The sequence below is a fragment of the Acinonyx jubatus genome, chromosome D4 (assembly GCF_027475565.1).
Source record: "Acinonyx jubatus isolate Ajub_Pintada_27869175 chromosome D4, VMU_Ajub_asm_v1.0, whole genome shotgun sequence".
Classification (NCBI taxonomy): Eukaryota; Metazoa; Chordata; class Mammalia; order Carnivora; family Felidae; genus Acinonyx; species Acinonyx jubatus.
In genome coordinates this window covers 2,515,063-2,532,976 of record NC_069391.1, presented here as the reverse complement: position 1 = coordinate 2,532,976, position 17,914 = coordinate 2,515,063, and the positions used below count along the sequence as shown (strand labels likewise).

The 17,914-nt window shown below is 61.9% G+C and overlaps 1 protein-coding gene across 3 annotated transcripts in view; it reads left to right on the top strand.

Annotated features, from left to right (window-relative positions):
- VAV2 (vav guanine nucleotide exchange factor 2) overlaps positions 1–17,914 on the top strand; it is a 160,756-nt gene that overhangs the window by 97,878 nt on the left and 44,964 nt on the right. For all 3 annotated transcript variants that reach the window (XM_027051812.2, XM_027051809.2, XM_053204412.1), the window contains exon 4: positions 6,062–6,130. In XM_027051812.2, the coding sequence (XP_026907613.2) occupies positions 6,062–6,130 (69 nt within the window). The remainder of the gene's footprint in view (positions 1–6,061; positions 6,131–17,914) is intronic.

Here is a 17,914-nt window from a genome sequence, read left to right as displayed (position 1 = left end):
GGCATGGGAGGAAACAGCGGAGTGGCTGCGGGGGCTGGGCCCTGCCGACCCCCTGGCCTTTCCGCTTCTAACTGCTGCCGTTCCGAGAAGTGTGCCGGAAAATCAAAAATACACTGAGTTTCGGGGCTGCTGAGAAGTGGCCGCTCCGGGCCCCTCCCTCCCGACGGTGGGATGGCCCGGCCGGGACGAGGTCAGAGCGTCTCCCTCCTCCCTGCTAGGGTTTGGGAAGCAAGGGCGGAAACAGGCTGGGATTTGGGGATCGCTTGGGCTTCCTCTCTGGGGGGGGTGCTTGCCATCTCCCCGGGTCGCCCCACTTCCCCGCTCAGCCTGGCGTCTGCTGGGCCTGCCGCGGCTGTGATGGACATGTGGCTTCACTTTGGTGTCCCTGCTTCCCAAGCCCCCGCCACACGGGAGGCAGAGAGGGGGGATTGATCCCCATTTTACAGCCCAGTTCATCGAGGCCGGGGCTCGGACCCTTTGGCAAGCTCTCGGGCTAGGAGACCGGCCCGTTCCGACCCCCGTCCTACACGAGGCTGGGACCCTGCACTCAGCATCAGCATCAGACTTTGCTCTCGAAGCCAGCTCACCCCCGCCACCTCCTGTGAGCAGCCCTCCTGATTGCCCCAGGCCAGGACTGCCCTTCCACCTGGACTCCCTCCTGCTCCCTGCGCCCTTCAACCCCGTGTGGGTCACCCTCGTCTCCGACACGGGGTGTGGCCTGCACCAGCTGCGGGCGTGGGCGGGGTGCATGGCCGGCGCTGCCCCCTGACTCGAGGGCCCGTCTGCGCTGGGCGGCGGCCGGCTGAGAAAAGAAACCGGATCCGTCGGCTTGTTTCGACAATCGGTGCTGTGTGGCGGGAGGGCCGTTTTTAATAAGGAACCCTGGGTGCTTCAGGGCCTCGCAGCCAATTAGCAGACGGCACCCAGGTGACTCTCTCAATAATTAAACGGGCCCGTTGCGTCCTCCAGGCCGCTGCTCTTGATGTGCCTTTCAAGTGTGCCTGGCCACCGCTGCCCTGGCAAACCGGTGCCAGAGGGGGTGTTGCCCCCCCCCCCCCCACCCCCCATGCTGGCCGCTTCCTTCTCACCGGCCCCTGGGCACACCTGCGCACACCCGGGCACACATGGAGAGATGTGGCCAGACCCGATGGTGCCCTGGTACCAGGCTCTCCCACAGCCCCACTACACCCAATTTGGAGGCCGGCTTCAGAAGAGGAAACTGAGGCCTGGCCGAGATGTAGGCTGCCCACCCGTGCCCCAAATGGAAGCACCGTTGTCTCCCCTGTGCGGGACTAGGAGGCCAGCACTGAAATTCCCTGGTTCCGGGCAAACCGGATGGTGGTCTCCCGCTGCAGGGCAGTGCTGGGTGCTGGGTGCTGGGTGCCCCTGGGCCTCTGGGGCCCCGTCTGCCGGTCTACCCCTCCGGGGTGTGGACTCAGGGCTCTGGCCCCCACCCTTCTCTGGGGCGCAGCGGGCCGGCCAAGGAGGACTGAGCCATCCGCGACCCTGCCAGTAAACCCGGCCCTTGGAGGTCACTTGCAGGGAGTCAGAATTGTGCTTTCTTCTGGAAGGCGCCAAGTGAAAGATGAAGTTCGGCTGTGTCTCAGGCCCTGGATCCCTTTCATCTGAAAGCCCGCAGAATGTGGGAAAATGAACGCCGTGTCCTACGTTCTCTGAGCAGTGCTGAGTGACCCACGTCAGAGCCAAACGCTGACCCGGAATGTTCTTACCTTCCTGAGTGCCCACTTTTGTTTCCAGACGATGTCCTTCGTCTGAGGCATGGGGTGGGGGGTGGGGGGGAAGAGCTCTGGGGGTGGGGTGCAGGGCCCGGTGACGGTGCTGACCTTGGGCCAGGGGCTGCCCGCTGGGGCTGGCTCCGGGAGTCAGCACCGGGAGCTGTTGGGCAGGAGGCCGCGGGAGCCTTGGGGACGGGACTGTCTGTGTCTGAGCCCTGGACTCGGCAGGTGGGCTCTTGGAGTGGGCCACCCAGAGAGGAGGAAGGGTGACCTGCCCTGTCAGATACTCTCCAGGCACTCGCTGGGTAGAAGGGCCTGACCTTAGAGGCTCACGGTGTGAACTTGTTTCAGTGACTGCTACTCCCATTCTACAATTAGGGAAACTGAGGCAGAGAAGAGGGTGCCCTGCTCAGGGCCACATAGTGAGCCTGCAGCAGAGTCAGGATTTGAACCCGGATCTTCGTTCTTAGCTCTGCCCTCAAGGCCTCCTCTAAAACGAAGCTGATAGACGTGGCTGTCTGTTTTGGCTTCCGGGGTGTTGGGGATAGAGCTGGGGGACGGCGCATCTGGGCCCTGGGCTGGGCCACCTGCACACACAGCTCGGTGAGGGGAGGCGCACCTGCCATGTTCCCGGGCTTCCTGGTCTGGGGCGAAGGACCCTCCCCCCGCCCCCCACCCCGGGAAGCAGGCCCAGGAGCCCCCGTGTGGCCCTGCACAGTGGAGTGTGGAGTAGGGGTAATAATGGGGAGGAGGCGCCACCTGGCACCAGCCACCGGACGGGCCACAGGCGCATGCCACACACACGGAGAAGTCAGGCAGCGGGAGGCACACCGGCCCTGGGCACAGCCCCGCGTTCCCTCCCCTTGGCTGCTGCCTGGACAAGTACGCAGGCAACTCGGACAGGAGGATCATTTCCCCCGGAGCCCCACCGCCCAGGTCCCACCGCCCAGGTCCCACCGCCCAGGTCCCACGGTCCAGGTCTCAATGCCCAGGTCCCACCGCCCAGGTCTCACGGCCCAGGTCCCACGGTCCAGGTCTCAATGCCCAGGTCCCACCGCCCAGGTCCCACGGCCCAGGTCCCACGGTCCAGGTCCCACATCCCAGGTCCCACCGCCCAGGTCTCACGGTCCAGGTCCCACATCCCAGGTCCCACCGCCCAGATCCCACCGCCCAGGTCCCACGGCCCAGGTCTCACGGCCCAGGTCCCACCGCCCAGGTCCCACGGCCCAGGTCTCACGGCCCAGGTCCCACCGCCCAGGTCCCACGGCCCTCACCACAGCACAGGAGGATGTGAAGCTAACTGGTCCTCCTGTGTCAGAGACCCGGAACCTGCTTCTCAAGGAGGGTGTTGTGTCTGCAGGTCCTCTCTTTGGCTGGTTTGGGCTTTGTCTTATAAAGCAAGTCTGGCTGCCCACTGCTCAGGGCCTTCCCAGAAAGCAAACCTGAGCCATCTGCCTGAGCTCCTGGAGTCCCAGCCGGCACGGACCTGAGCCCACCACGTTCAGCTCCAGGACCCCCAGGGCATAGTCTGCCCCCCCTTCGGACCACGCATCCTCTCCCCATGGACCTGTAGGCACATGGGGGGCACATGTCATGCCCTTAGAGGCCATAGCTTTTTAGCAGATTCTTGGAGAGGTCCTGAGGACAAAGAGCAGAGCCTGATGTCTTGGTTCCAGAGCTAGATTGAAGCTGCACCTTCTCCCTGGAGCCCAGAGCAGGTGCCCAGGAAGTACCAGTGAATGAATGGAGGAGAACGAAGCAGGAGGATTTAGAAACAGGAGTCGGGCCCTCGTCCGTTCTTTGTTCAGGGGTTTCGGTGCAGGCCCCCTTAGGGTGCCCTGTTTTCGGTGTCCCCTTTCTCTGGCCGGTGACCCCTTGTGCCCCCAGCACTGGGGCCGTGATTGTCCTGGGCGAGATGTGGCCATGCTGGATGCGGACATTGTGCTTGGGGCGGGGGGAGGTGTCACCTGAGGGGGGTTCCTCCGGAAGCAGCCGTGTGCACCTGTCACTGCCTGTCCCCGGGAGGGGGGTGTGCTGGGTGGGGAAGCCTGGTGGGGCGGAGGAGACATTGCCTGACGCTTCTGGCCCGGCCATCCCCTCTATCCCCTTGGCGGTCCGGGTGGGAAACTTGGCTTCCCAGAAGCTGGGCACCAGGAAGTGTGGTCTCAGGAAGGGCCCGATGGGACGAGAGGATCCCAGCCTGCCCCGATAGGCTGGGGGGGGCGGGTGGGGGGCTTGCCATCATTTCTGTGCTTCTGTCTCATTTCCTCCTCTTAAAGCGCACACGGGCTCTACTGTTAACGTCTGGATGTCTCGTTGAGCTGGGAGGGGGATGGGGGGCAGATGCGGCCCAGGGGATCTGGGTCGTCAGCTGGTGCCTGAGACAGAAAGGACAGAGCACTGGGGGCAGAGTGCCCACCCAGTCGCCCCTGCTCCAGCCCCACCCGAGCTTTAAGGCACAGCTGGGACGTAGCCCCAGAAGCAGCTCAGGTGCTCTCTGTGTAAATGGGCGTCCCCAGTGTTAAACCAGGGTCAGTGCTGCGGGGTCACGACTCGTGGGTGACTTGAACACCTGTGCGTGGTTTCTTATAAGCTCCCGATGGGGCTTTCCTGCCTCTAATTCACCGCTGCCCTTTGTTGTTGTTTCCCGGGGCAAAGAGCAGCTCGAGAGCATGTGACATCTGTCCGTCGTCCACCCATTCGTCCGTCTGTCCGTCCATCTGTCCATGCCTTTCTAGTGCCAGGCTCTGTGCTGGGCGGACGTGCACCCAGGCTGAGAGCGTGGTCAGATCTTCCCACCTGAGGTGGGGCTTGAGTTGAACCTTGAAGGGAGCTCGGCTTCGGGGGGACGGGCTGGGGCAGGGGACGGAGGGCAGAGGGCGCACACGAGGGCTGGGGGCAGGGCGGACGGGGGTAAGGCCGCCCCCACCCTGGGTACTCCTGTCTCACTCAGGGCCAGCCCCCCGCGGCCAGGTGGCCGCCCCTCCCTCTCCTGCTCTGGCCCACCCTGGCCGTTGCCGGTCTCTGGCTGTGGCAGAAATGAAATGAACTTCTGCAGCCCTGTTCTTGAGGGGGTTTGTGGCCCGGGACGGGGACGTTAGAATAAAAGAAGCAGATTCTGTTCTGCCCAGGTGGACACCTGGGTGCTGAGGACCACAGCCGGCCCTGCCCCCGCTGACCGCCCCCCCTTCTCTCCTAGATGCAGTTTGGGAAGACAGTTGGTAGGGACCCTGGGGTCCCCCCCATACAGAACTATGAGAAAATAAAGGGCCTCAAGTCCAGATAAGCTTGGGACTCACGGCCCACTCTGTCTGCTGGACAGATGTGAGAGGCCCTGACAAGGCCCACAGCAGAGAAGCACAACCCACCCCCCGCCGGGAACTCTGTCCCACACCCTCCAAAAATCAGGGGTTCACCACCTCCAAAATCAGCCTTCAGATTCAATGGTGTCAGGGTCCCTCTCACCCTTGTCTGGAGGAGTTTCGTTGGGGGAGTGGATGCAAGTTGAAGGGACAGAGAGGAGGTGTTGGGGGGCGCTGTCGGTAGAGACAGATGGACTATTCCTGAGGCACAAGGCCGAGGGAGGGGAACGTGGCAGGTGCTGGGGGCCCGGGGTGTGGCACCAAGGGGCTGCGTACCCAGGGGGTGACCCAGGAGGGACGGAGCATCGGTGTGGCCATCGAGAAGACATTAAAGAGACTGCCGTGCTCCTCTTGGGGCTCCTCCCCTCGTGGCTCCCTTTCCAGAAGGGAGGCAGGGCCTCTGGGAAGGCAGCAGGGACAGGAGGACACGCTGTGACCCCGAGCCAGGCCCCGGGGTGTGGGCGAGCACCAGCCTTCTTACAGGCCACGGCGCGTGCCCAGCGTGATGGGCAGCCTCCCACACGGCACGCTGGTCCTCGCCCCTGTCCCTGTCCCTGTTCCAGAAGCTCCCCCGTCCCCACCAGAATCCCGTCCTTTGGGAGGATGACGCTGACAGTCCTTCCGGCCGGTGCTAACCACGAGGGCGCCCGGAGAGCCCCAGCGCTGTCACACGGGTGAAGGCTCCCTGCCGTCCCTGACGCTGTTCCCTCATTTGCCACCAGGGCCGCGGGGGCCCATGGAGAGTGACCGACCACCAGTGTCCCAGGGCCAAGCTGGGCACGGCCGTGCTCACCCCTGACGCCTCCACCTGGCTGGTCCCGATGCACGCGCCACCGTCGGGCGGACCCTGCTTCTTCCGTGAGGGCAGACAGAAGCCCGGCGTTGCAGACCCGTGGGGGATTTGAGGCCGGGCGCCCGGCCGCTCCGTACAGACCTGCTCACCCCTCTCTCGTCTCTCCACAGGCCCTTTCCCTCGGAGGAGACCGCGGAAAACGACGATGATGTCTATCGCAGCCTGGAGGAGCTGGCCGAGTAAGGAACCGGCAGGGAGGGGTGGGTCGGGGCCAGGGAAGTCTTGCCCGGCTGCCCTGCCCAGGGCCTCTCTGCTCGGGCTCCCCCAGGCCAGAGCGAGAACTCGGGCCTCCGTGAGAGCTCAGACGGATGAGCACGTCTTCACTTCATGCCCCCCTCCGGGTTCTGGAGGCCTCCCGGCTCCCACTGGCCGTGGGGAGAGCTGGTGTTTCCAGAAGCAGGGGCTCCTGGAGCATAGGCTACAAGCAGAGGCGGTTTGTGGGCTCAGGGCTGTCTTGCGGCCCGATGGGGGTGGGCGAGGGGCTGAGACCAGGTCACCTGAAGCCACAGGGGGCATCCACCCCTGCTCCGCGGCCCTGCCCTTGCATTGCTCTGTGTCTGCTTCCGGCCCGGCCCCCCTGTCCCGGAGCTCTCAGGGACCAGCTAGGAGCCCCGGGGCGGTGGCTCTTCGTGGGGAGGTGGTCCGGCCCTGCAGGGCCAGCTGTGGCCGAGGGTCACGCAGCCGCTGCTCAGAGAAGGGGGCTGGCAGCTTCCCCGAGGAGGGGCCGTGGGGTGGGGGAGCTGGGGTGCCCCCGCGGGCGAGGAGGCCCCAGAAGCGATGGGCCCGCCCAGGCCCTGGGGTGGCGGCTGGTGGCTTCTGCCCCGGCTGGCCCTCTGCCGTTCCCAGCTCCTGCCGGCTGACTGCGCCCCTGTTTCCCCTTCGGTAGCAGACATCGCCTTGTCCGGGGGACTCCCCATCTCTCTCCCCTCCTCTTACAACAGACTGAACCCGAAATCCAGTGAGCACAAGAGCTGGGGTCTGTCGTGCACCTGCCGCGTGGCGGCGCTGTTTGCCGCCCTCCCTCGCGTGTGGGGCTGCCTCTAGGGTGAGGGGCGTGGCCCATGTTTTTGCAGGATTCCCACAGATGTAAGCGATCTGAGTCACCCAAAAACCAGCGTGTCAGCACCATGCTGGTGGCCCAACCTCATGGGAGTCTGCGAAGGAAACACCTCGCCGGCCTGTGGGAGCAGCGTCCCCCCCCCCCCCAGCCCACCTTCCTGAAGCTGGGCTGGTCCCCAGGGCCCTGGGGGGACCCTGCAGTGAAGTGTGGGGCTCCTGGGGGCGCCTGGTTGGCCCCATTTGGGTTAGAGTCTGGAGAGTGCCCTGAAGGAGGCAAGCGGAGGTCAGTGCCCACACGAGTCACATCCAGGTCCTGGACCACCCCCCCTACCCCTGGATGCCACTGGTCACCCTGACCGGTCTCAGGAATCGCAGAGGGACTTGGCTTTTTGGGGTGCCGGCTTGAGTGAGAGGCTGCTCCCCCGACCCTGTAAAGGGTGGGGAAACCGAGCCTCAGAGAGGCACAGCTGGAGGGAGGGCGCCCTGGGGGTGAGGGCCCAGCCCATCCCCCGTCTCCCACCTGCTGATGGCAGGCCCCCTTGCTGCTCGACTCAGGGCTACAACTGCGCCTCGCCCTCCCTTCCTGGCTTTTCCTGCCTTGGAGGTCCTTCTCGCCTGCCACATCTGGGCCGAAGCGTCCCCCACTTGGGGAAGCCTCTCGTACCCACTCCCCGACCCCACAGGGCACCCACAGCCCTGTTTGCCGTTGGGCCGTCCGTGGGGTGCATCACGGTTGGACGGTGAAATGTCTGTCTTCCGTAGACTGGAAGGTTCTGCGGTCAGACTCTGTGTCTCTTCCATGCCCCCCACCTTCCGCCCCCAGCTGCACACGCCTCCTACACGCGGTGTGACAGCAAGTCCCGAGCGGTAACGACAGTGCTGGGGGGGGGTGCCCCTTTGCGGGGCCAGGCACTGCTGGGGCTTCACCTCCTTAGGAAGTCTCTGTGAGGTCCGCTCTGTGGGCTCCCCATGTCACAGACAAGGAGGTAAAGCCAGGAGCCTGAGAGCCCCGTCCAGCGCCGAGGGGGTGGGGTCCTCATCTGTCACTTCTCCAAAGTCACCAATGTGAGGCGGAGGGTCTGTGCCCTCCGGAAACATCCCCCCCCCACCCGTGGTCAGCAGAGACTGAGGGCTCCAGCAGGAGCCGGCCGCGTGCAGCCCAGGCCAGGCAGGAAACACGTCCTCAGACCAGCCGGGGACCCTCCCCTCAGCGTCCCCCCCCCCCGCCGCCAGGATTCCTGCATATCTCTGATGGCTGGCGGTGCACGTTCAGTACCGAGGGTTCCTGTGCGCGGAGTCCAGCGGTGGCCCTGGGGTGCCCGCGGCCGCCCTTCCCCGCCCCGCTGCCCCCCGACCTCCAGAACCAAACACGGGATGCGATCCCTGTCACACGGAGAAGCCGGTGCGGGGGACGCCTGGCCTCGCGCAGCTCAGCAGGGGGGCTCTGTGACATTAAGGGCGGACCTCCTCCATCCACTGAGCTCCTCGTGAACGCAGTTGCTGCCAACGAAAGTCGTAGATCATGGGGACAGGTTGACTCTGCGTCTTTAACTTCGGTTTGGTCCCAGCTTCTAGCTTAATAAATTTTTCTTGCTATTTTTCCCCCTTCTCCTTTCACCGAGAAGCACGTTTTCTTCGCATCTCGTCTCTGCGGGCTCGGGATTGATGTTGATCCGTTATGGCCGTTGGCAAGACCCAAGCCGACCTGCCGTTTCCTACCTGGCCCTGCTGGGGACGGGAGGTGGCCACGCGTCCTGTGGGCTGGAGCCGGGGCAGTGGCTCGGGTCCGTCCTGATGGTGGCGGGGAGCAGGCGGTGACATTTGGAGTGGAGCCGGCTAATTCCTTGCCTTGGGCTCTGGGCCAGGTGTCCGAAGTGATGATCTCCATGTGCTGCCGAAGGGCCTCCCAGCCGCCCGATCGCAGACACTTGGCCGCTGTTCGAGGTTGTCAGAGAGCCCGGCGTGGTTCTCGGGGCGCAGGTGAGGGGCCGCCATGTGTGCGTGGCCCCGTGTACGGCTTTCATTCCGTCGGTCAGCCACATACGTGTTCAGTGGCCCACTGAACACAAGCGCTCCCTGTGTGTCAGCTCGGGGCCAGGAGCTGGAAGTACAAAGGGGAGGGAGACCCAGCTCCTGCCTCCGGGACCTCGGGTTCGGCAGAGGGTGGCGTCACTTACGAGCTAATGGGCCATTTTGGGGTCAGCGTGGTGAGGGTGGCAAGAGGGGCGAACCTGCCCCTGGCATCGCTGGGGGAGAGAGGGGAGAGAGGGGGGCCTCCCGTGTGCGGCCTTTGGGAATACTCACTGGGGGCGTCCAGAACCTTCACTGTCCCCGGTGTCCCCAGGAGGTTCCTGAGAGCCTTGCAGCGTCAGCCCAGGCTCCGCAGCGAGAGCCCCCTTCTGGGCCCCCTGGAACAGGTGCATCAACTGTGTGGGAGAATCTGTCCGTCCGACGGGCCTGGGAGCCTCGGCTCTGGCACCTACTTGCGTGGTCTTTCCAAGTTACCCGCCTCTGTGCCTCGGTTTCCCTCTGTGTACCACGCGGTGTCAGGACCTGCTTCGGGAAGACCGTCAGTGATGATGCGGGTGGCGCCGCGCCCCGGGGGCACATCGCGAGCCCCCCCCCCCGCCCCCCCCCGTCTGCCCGTTTCACCAAGATTGTGGCTTTTTTCCCCCCAGTTTCCAAATGGCTGTGGCAGTGCTGTCCGGGAGAATGAGGACACAGCCACACGCACGACTACAGATTTTCCGGTAGCCACATCAAAACAGAAAAAGGCAGCATTAATTCTAAGAACGTGTCTTTAGCCCCACGGGCCCGAAGTGTGTGGTCAGCGAGACTGATCGTCGGGCAGCTTGCCTTCTCTTGTGCCGCACAAGGTCCAGGCTGGTGCGTGTTAGACGCTGACGGCACAGCTCAGTTTACGGGGCCACGTCTGTGAGCTCGCAGCCACGTGTGGCCGGTGGCCCTTGTGAGCTCAGCACGGGTCGCGGATCCAGCACGTGGTTCCAGGAGCCGGTGCGGAGCCCTCCCCACGTCTGGATGGACGGTCGTCGTGCTTTCAAGCGCTCCAAGCTCACTTTTGAGATCCCTGAATAATGTATAATCACATGATAGAGCAGCTGGTTGCAAAAATTAACACAAAACGTTGCCACTCAAATGGCCTGTTTCCAGCTCCCGGGGCGTCATTACTGACCGCGGGGCTGGGGGCTGTGCTCTCGGGGTCCTCTGCCCCACATTTAGACATGGCACCTTTGGGAGGCGAGGGGGGCGTGGCTGGGTCACAGCCACAGGACACCCCGGCTCTGCTCAGCGGCCCTGCCTGAGGAGTGGGGGTGGGAGGCAGGGACGGCGTGTCAAGCCCCACGGTGACAGATGGCGGGCCAGCCACGTGGGAGATGTGCGGGAGGGTGAGGCCGAGGTGCCCTGACATGTGCGGGCTCCCACTGGAAGGGCTGTCCTCCCACCCATGCCGGCCGCCTCCTGAGCCCCTGGGACAGGAGCTCGGAGAGATCACCGGTGCGGGGCCTGGGCTCCTTCTCTGCTGTCCCCTGGGACTCGGGACCGGGTTCTGGCTTTGCTCGGTGACTTTCCCCGTCCTTTCCAGGGGCCTCCGTTGCCCCAGTGACTTGGTGCCGTTCACTCCTGCCGTGTTGGCGAGCCCCTGCTCGTTCCAGCCCGAGAGGAGCAGCGAAGGCACCGTTCCGTCTTACTTGGGACATGTTAAATCCTTCTCAGGGCCTCAGTTTCCCCACCTCAGAGATGAAAGCAGCCAGCTGGTGTGCGGGTCCATTGGAGCCCGAAGGAGACCCCCTGTGCTCAGCCACTCATCGCTTCCCTGGGGGTGGTAGTGACTTTCAGGCGTAAACAAATGTAACTGTGGCGTAGGGACAGAATTTACCCGAAAATGTATAGCTGCGTGCTTTGCCGAATCCTAAAATCACTTTGCGGCTTTCAACGTGTCATGTTGGCATCATTGAGATAATTTTTTTTAATGTTAACTTATTTATTTTTGAGAGAGAGACAGAGTACAAACAGGGGAGAGGCAGAGAGAGAGGGAGACACAGAATCCGAAGCAGGTTCCAGGCTCTGAGCTGTCAGCACAGAGCCCGACACGCATGGGTCTCGAACCCATGAACCATGAGGTCATGACCTGATTGGAAGTCAGATGCTTAACCGACTGAGCCACCTGGGTGCCCCAAGGGATCATTTCTTTAAATGATTATTTATTTATTTTGAGAGAGAGAGAGAGAGAGAGAGAGAGAGAGAGAGAGAGCAAGCAGGGGAGGGGCAGAGAGAGAAGGAGAGAGAGAATCCCGAGCAGGCTGCATGCTGTCAAGACAGCCTGAGTCGGGGCTCAAGCTCATGAACCATGAGTCATGACCTGAGCCGAAATGAACAGTCGGACGCTCAACCGCCTGAGCCCCCCTGGTGCCCCCGGGGTAATTTTTTAAGATGCGTAAAATGTAGGCGTGTCCCAAGTTGATGCTCCTTCAATGACACGAGGATGTCTTTTGCAGCGGGGGCTTTCCCGTCCTCGGGAGGAAGGTGGGGCGCACAGGGGTGGGGGGCAGACGCTGTGCTTCTCCTGCCCCACCCTCAGGTGCCCCTTGTGGGCAGGGGATGAGAACAATCGCTGTGCCCGACCGTGACCTTCACCCGAGTGACAGCGCATCCCCACCCTCCGTCCTCGCCCGTCCGCCTCTCCCAGCCACAAAGAAAGCTTATTCGAAACCTGTCCCCAGTTCGCGGACGTTCAAGCCACCTCCGTGAAAGTTCCGTGTCTCGTGGACAGACCTGCACGTGTGGGGACGCCCACCTTGTGTCGGGGGTGGGGGCGCAGGCTTGGGGACGTCTGCTGTTCACCCCCAGAGGATGGCTTTTCCAGAGGGGACAAGCTTGGAAACAGACTATGTAGGAACAGTCCCGTTAAAAACAAATAGCAGCCCCCAGCCCTGTGGGGCAGCCCCTCCCCAGCCCCTGTCCCCTGTGGAGGACCCAGAAGAACAGCCCCACAGTCTGGAGGAGGTCGAGGCAGAGCCCCCCCAGGGTGGACGTGTGGGTGGACGCCCTCCTGGGTCATCCCGGGAGGCCGCCGTCCTTAGGCTCATAACAGGAGCCTGGCTGGAGGGGGCGGGGGCAGGCGGGAGGGTCTGTGCAGGTGTCTCACTGCCCCAGGGCACCTTCCAGAACTCAGTGCCCTGGCTCTGGGCTGGGGAGGCGGTGACAGCCGGGCACAGCCCTCTTTCGACAAGGCCGCCTTCCTTGCTGGCCGAGCCTCCTCTCACCTGGCCGTTCGGGCTTCCTTTGCACAACTGTGTGCCGGGCACGTGCGGCCCCAGCCGGGGTCTCCTGGGCAGCACGTGGCGCCTCAGACCCTGCGGAGGGTCTCCCCGTGCTCCTGTGAGCTCCGTGAGGCCTGGCCAAGTGGAGGGTGCGAAGCCATCATCCCTGGGGTACACGCCGGGTCTGTTCCCACGCAGAGCCCCGCAGGTGGGTCCTGGAGCCTTCCCTCTGGACGCAGAGAAGAGGCAAAGGTGCCCGAATGCAGCGACTAAAGGTCAGAGGTTCAACTTGAACCAGGTCCGACCCCAAGGGCCACGGGCCTCACCGCCCTCCCTGCCCCAGGGCTGTCTGACAGAGCCCGCCTTGGACCTGCTCTTGTGACTCCTGCCGAGCTATCCAGGTTCCGTCCACGGGGCCTGGGGCACTGGGAGGGCTTCTTGGAGGAGGGTGTTGCTGGAAGTACACCTTGAGGGAGGGAGCATAGGATTTGCTGGCGTGTGATTTAGGAAACCTTCCCCCACCCCCACCAGGCTGGTTACCGCCTCATGTTGGGCCAGGGTCCTGGGAGCATCTGGGTCTCAGCTGTGTCCGTCTGTCACGTAGGAATTGAGGGCTGGCAGTCCTGTCCCCAAAGTCACCCTGTCTGAATGTGTGGCCTCGTGGTGGGGCAGGCAGCACTGGGGCCCTGGCCTCTCTCTCCTGCCCCTGTGGTCTGGACAAGCTGCCTGATGCCCCCCCCCCCCCTTCCACAGCTGGGCAGAGGGCAGTCCGTCTGAGCCCTGCCCGGTAAACAGGCTCCAGTAACTTCCTGTCATTCTGGTGACAGAGATGACTGGCCACAGCTGGCGAGACTGGCCGCCCAGCGCCGTGCTCCCCACAGCTCTGAGGTTTCCTGCTCTGCCCCTGGAACACCTCGGTCTCTCCGTGCACGGGCCTGAGCTGCCCTGGCTGGCCTGGGCCTTTGGTGGCCTTGCACCCCTGCTCCCCGACCCCAGCACTGCGGGAAAGAAGTCTGCTCATGCTCTGTGCTGAAGCGGGCCGGGGGGGCCCTTATCAGTGAGTGCCGCCCAGCTGCCCCATTGCCACCCTGCCCTGCTAGAGATTCATGTATGCAGGCCAGCGGATAGGACACAGGCTTCTGTGAATTTCTGTTTTTAATACCTCATTAGGCCCGGTCTTTTCAGGACCAAGGCGGTCATAGCGCTTCCGTGGCCTGGTTTAACAGTCTCTGCAGGTGGGGAGGCCAGTGCAGAAGGAAAGCTTTCGAGATGTGAATATTCAGCTTGGTCCCAGAAGGAAGCAGGGACCAGCTGGGCTTGGCCGGAAGGAGAGGTTCCCCTTCTGTCTAACAAGGGCCTTTCTCAATCACTTTCTTGATAGTGTCTTCTGGGACGCCATGAGTATTAAAGACTAGGTCTCTTGGACGTTATGTCTCGTGTTCAATCATGCCTGACACAACGAATAGGCCTAACATCCTGGATCGCATCATGAAAAGTCCTGTCGTGTGGAGGTACCTGCTGTCCCCGATTACAAAACTGCATCCCACAAAACCCAGCCTAGAGGTCACCTCCTCCGAGAAGCCACCCTGACTTTACTCGGCTGAATGAAGTCCTTCTTCCCTAGAAGATTAAAAACACACCAGGATTTCTTTGTCACTGTGTTGTCGTGGCCTCCCCGTGTTTGTCCCCCACCCCTGGAAGCGAGCTCCCCTTCAAGGACGGGCAGCTTGACCTGAGCCCTGCACGCTGGCACAGAGAACGTGCCGGGTGGTAGTGGGGGAGGTCCCGAGCCTTTGCTCTTTCCGCTCTGGGGACCGGAGCGCAGTCCCCAAGTGCTAGGCCCTGGTCTTTCACAACACTGCAAAGTGGGTGGTCCTGCCCCCATTCTGCAGTTGAAGAGATGAAGGCTCAGAGAGGGTAGGTGACTTGGCTGTGGTCACACAGCACACTTGACATGACCAAAGTGGGGACTGAAACCCTGAGCCATCTGCTGCTGTGGCCCAGGACCTTCCTCTGGCTTCCCCTTATGACCCAGCTCAGGGGGTGGGGATGCTTTTGCATCCCTGGAAAAGAGAGAGAGCTTCGGTAGAGAGCACGGTGCTGGTGAACTGGGCTTCCCCTAGGAGCCTGGGAGCCACCGTCTCGTCTTGATGTGCTCCTACGTGGCTTGGCAACCTTGGGGGACTGTCTTGCCCTCTCTGGGCCCTGGCTTCCCCACCTGTGGGAACGGCAGCGTCTCCCACGCAGGTTGGGGTGAGGGTCTGCCGAAGGCGTGTAGGCCCGCCTTCCTGGCATGGGAGCAGCGTCTGGTCCCTTGTCTGTCTGTCTGTCTGTCCCTACAAGCAGCCGTGCAGCCCACAGCTCGGAGGCCCCCTCTCTCTGCTGCCCGGCGCAAACCGGGGTCAGGAAGTGTCCGATTCGATTTCCAAGTAACAAGTTAAGGGTGGCTCGGGATCCCTGCTTCCCAGCATCAGACCGCCCGGGGCTGGCGCACCTCCGCGCCTGTCAACAGTGTTTTATGTCCGCGTAAACACGCGGGCTCGCCCGGGGCGGATGGCGGAGAGTTTGTTCGCCGTCCTTTGATTTTCCTCAGGCGGCGGGGGCCTCTTGGAGCAGCTGACTTTCTGTAACAAAATCGGGGCGGGCGGGCCGGGCTTTGGGGGCCAGACCCCGGGGTCTGAGGCGGGAGGGGCCGCGGGCCATTGTGAGGATGAAAATAATTGCCGGGATTTAGCATCTGTCAGAGCAGCTGCCCGCTGGAGCAAAAAGATGGGGGGAGGGGAGAGGGGAGACAGGGAGGGGGCAGGGGGTGCAGGTCACTGGCCCCGGCGGGGTGGGGGCCGGGGAGGCCGAGGGGAACCGGGCAGGTCTCTCTGGGGCGTGGGGCCCCGAGGCTCACCTGCCCTTTCCGACTTGGTCCAGGATCTCCCCCCACCCGCCCCGTTCACACCGTCCTTGGGCTCGCTCGTAGGTGCGGGGACAGAGAAGGGCCATCTCTGAAACCCGTGAGGCCCAGGTCAGCACTGATGCCTGGGGTCTGGACCCCCCGCCACTGTGTTTCAAAACCTGGGCGTATTGAATGTCGATGGCGTCTGTTCATTGAGTACGGGCCCCTGTGCCGAATATGGGCCCATCCAACCTCCCCTCCCACCCCCTGCAGAGGCAGGCAGGCCGCAGCCACCGCTTACCGAGCACCGGCTGGATGCTAGGCCTCAGCTAGCCATTTGCATCGTGGTTGATCCTTCCAATGAGGGGTTGGGGTTATTCCTACTTCACGGATGGGGAAACTGAGGCTTAGGCTCTCCTGCCCAGAGTGACAGAGCCAGGCAGGGCTGAGCATCCAGCTGGGACTCGCCTGACTGCTTCACCTCGGGCCGGGGAGGGGGTGCGTGGAGGGGGGACTAGTGAGAGTCAAGTTCCCAACTTGAGTAGGGAGACCTGGTGTGCACCTGTCTGGCCTGAGGAGGTGGGGACCTGTCGGCTCTTGTCCAGTGCTGATCGAGTGCTGTTAGCCACACAGTCTGGCGTGACAGGGACGCTGAGTTTTTCCATGAAGTGTAGCCTCTGGTGACTTACAACCTCCACACGGTACGTCTCTGTTGGCCCGAGGGGCTGATGCGCAGAGAATTAAGGTACAGTCGGAACGCAAACCAATCGGAGCTCTGTGGAATGGCCCTCTGCTGATGCACAAGGCGTTTCCGGCTTTTGCAGGACTGGGGGCAGTTGGGCTGGGGCTGGGTCAAGTGCTCCGGGCCCAGGTGGGAGGCCCCCTCCCCCGTGGGACCGTGTGCAGGCCCTGGGTCATAGCCAGACACTCAGGGAGCGGTGTCACCAGAGAACAGAGGCCAGGGTCCTCCCACGGGTGGCTCTACGTGCCGGACACTCAGACACTCGGGGGACCTTCCGCCCTCCATTCTCCAACCCCCCATCTGTCGTTTCCTTTTCCTCCCCTCCGACAGCCACGGCCGTCAGATGCACTGGGCCCAGCTGGTCATGACATAAACGAATCTGTTTCAACAGAGGCCTGAGACTCGTGATCTGGCCCCTACCCTGTTCAGGAAACTCACTCTTGGAGACGATGCCTTTGCTAAAAACCAAGGTGATGGTGGGATGTCCGTGCCAGTGTTGGCCAGAGGAACTGAACTGTTGGGATGCAGAGCTTGTCACCCCTACTGTATTCTAGAAGCATCTGTATCTCAGACATGACTGCTGCCCTGTCAGTCTCCCCACCTGGACCGTGAGATCCATGGTGTAGAGTTGATGCCTTCGTCAAGTTGCTGGCACAGAATCGGTCTTAGGATAGGTATTGATTTAACCAATCGAATCTGATAGGTGTTTTCTCTTAGTTGCCGAGTTAAACGAATGTTTGATTTTACTTTCGTAATTGTTTAAGGTTTATTTAAGTAATTTCTGTACCCAACATGGGGCTCGAACTTGTGACCCCGAGATCAAGAACCACGTGCTCTGCCGACTGAGCCAGCCGGGTGCCCTCATAACTTTGTATTAAGAAGAAACCCTCTCTCTGCTTTGCTGTTTCGTGTATTCCCCTCCCTTCTCCCATAACATGGAGCATGCTTGAAGTGTCATTCTAATGCCACTGTTTTGTGGTTTCAGATAATATGCACGGACCTTCGTTGGCCTGCATTAAACAGTGTTTGGGAGAGTGTTTTCGTAAGTGAAAGGAAGGTAAACGTAGAAAGTGTGGGGTTGTGAGTGGTCTACGGCCGTAGGATGAGGACCCTTTGAGGAGGGGAAACTGAGGCCAGTATAGTCAGGTGACCGACAAGTCACTTCCCCAGTCTTCAGCAGGCTTTGGGTAACAGACATTTTGCACAGCAGAGACAAGGGAGGGTGTCTGCATTTTTTAGATTTTTCTGTCGCAAGTTAAGACACAAGTGTACAACTCTTCATCTCGGGTTTCCAGGGGCCTGTTTTCAGCCGCAGGGCCCTGAGTGAATCAGAAGAGGTGAATGGGAAAGGGTGTGGAAAGAAAGAGGTGAATGGGAAAGGGTCCCCATATGAATGAATGGCCCTTCTCTTTATTGATTTTGACAAAGGAAACAGGCTGAGAACCTGGTAGTGGACATGTGTTGGGGTAACCGCCCTGGGTGTATTAGACGCCCTAGTCTGTGGCGTCTTGTCCCTTCTGAATACAGGGAAGTAACTGTCCCGTCACTCTCCCCTGGAGGAACCCCAGGTTCTTCAAGGTGTGCACACTGTGGGAGGGAATGGGGAGCCTGTAGCCTTGGCCCAAGGGTGCTTCCCGGTCCAAGTAGAAAGCTGCAGTCATGCCGGCTTGAGGTGTCAGAGGAAAGACATGGGCGCTGGTAGAGCGGCCAGAAAATTAGGAGGAAAATGCTGGAAGGGAGGGACCCAGGAGAAAAGGAGCCCCAAGCCGCCAAATCTAATAATCCGCCGAAAGCCTTAGCTGGCCATTAAATCTCATCACACAAGAAAGACCCTGAGGTTTCCAGTAAAAAAGAAGGAAAGAAAGAAAGAAAAATGCAGCAGCAGAAGCTGAATTCAGCAGCCGTTTGGGCTGGCTGCTCACTGCTTGCGAAGACCGAGTTTGAAGCGTGAGTCCAGTTAACTGTCTGCTAGAACATGTATTGATTGGTAGGA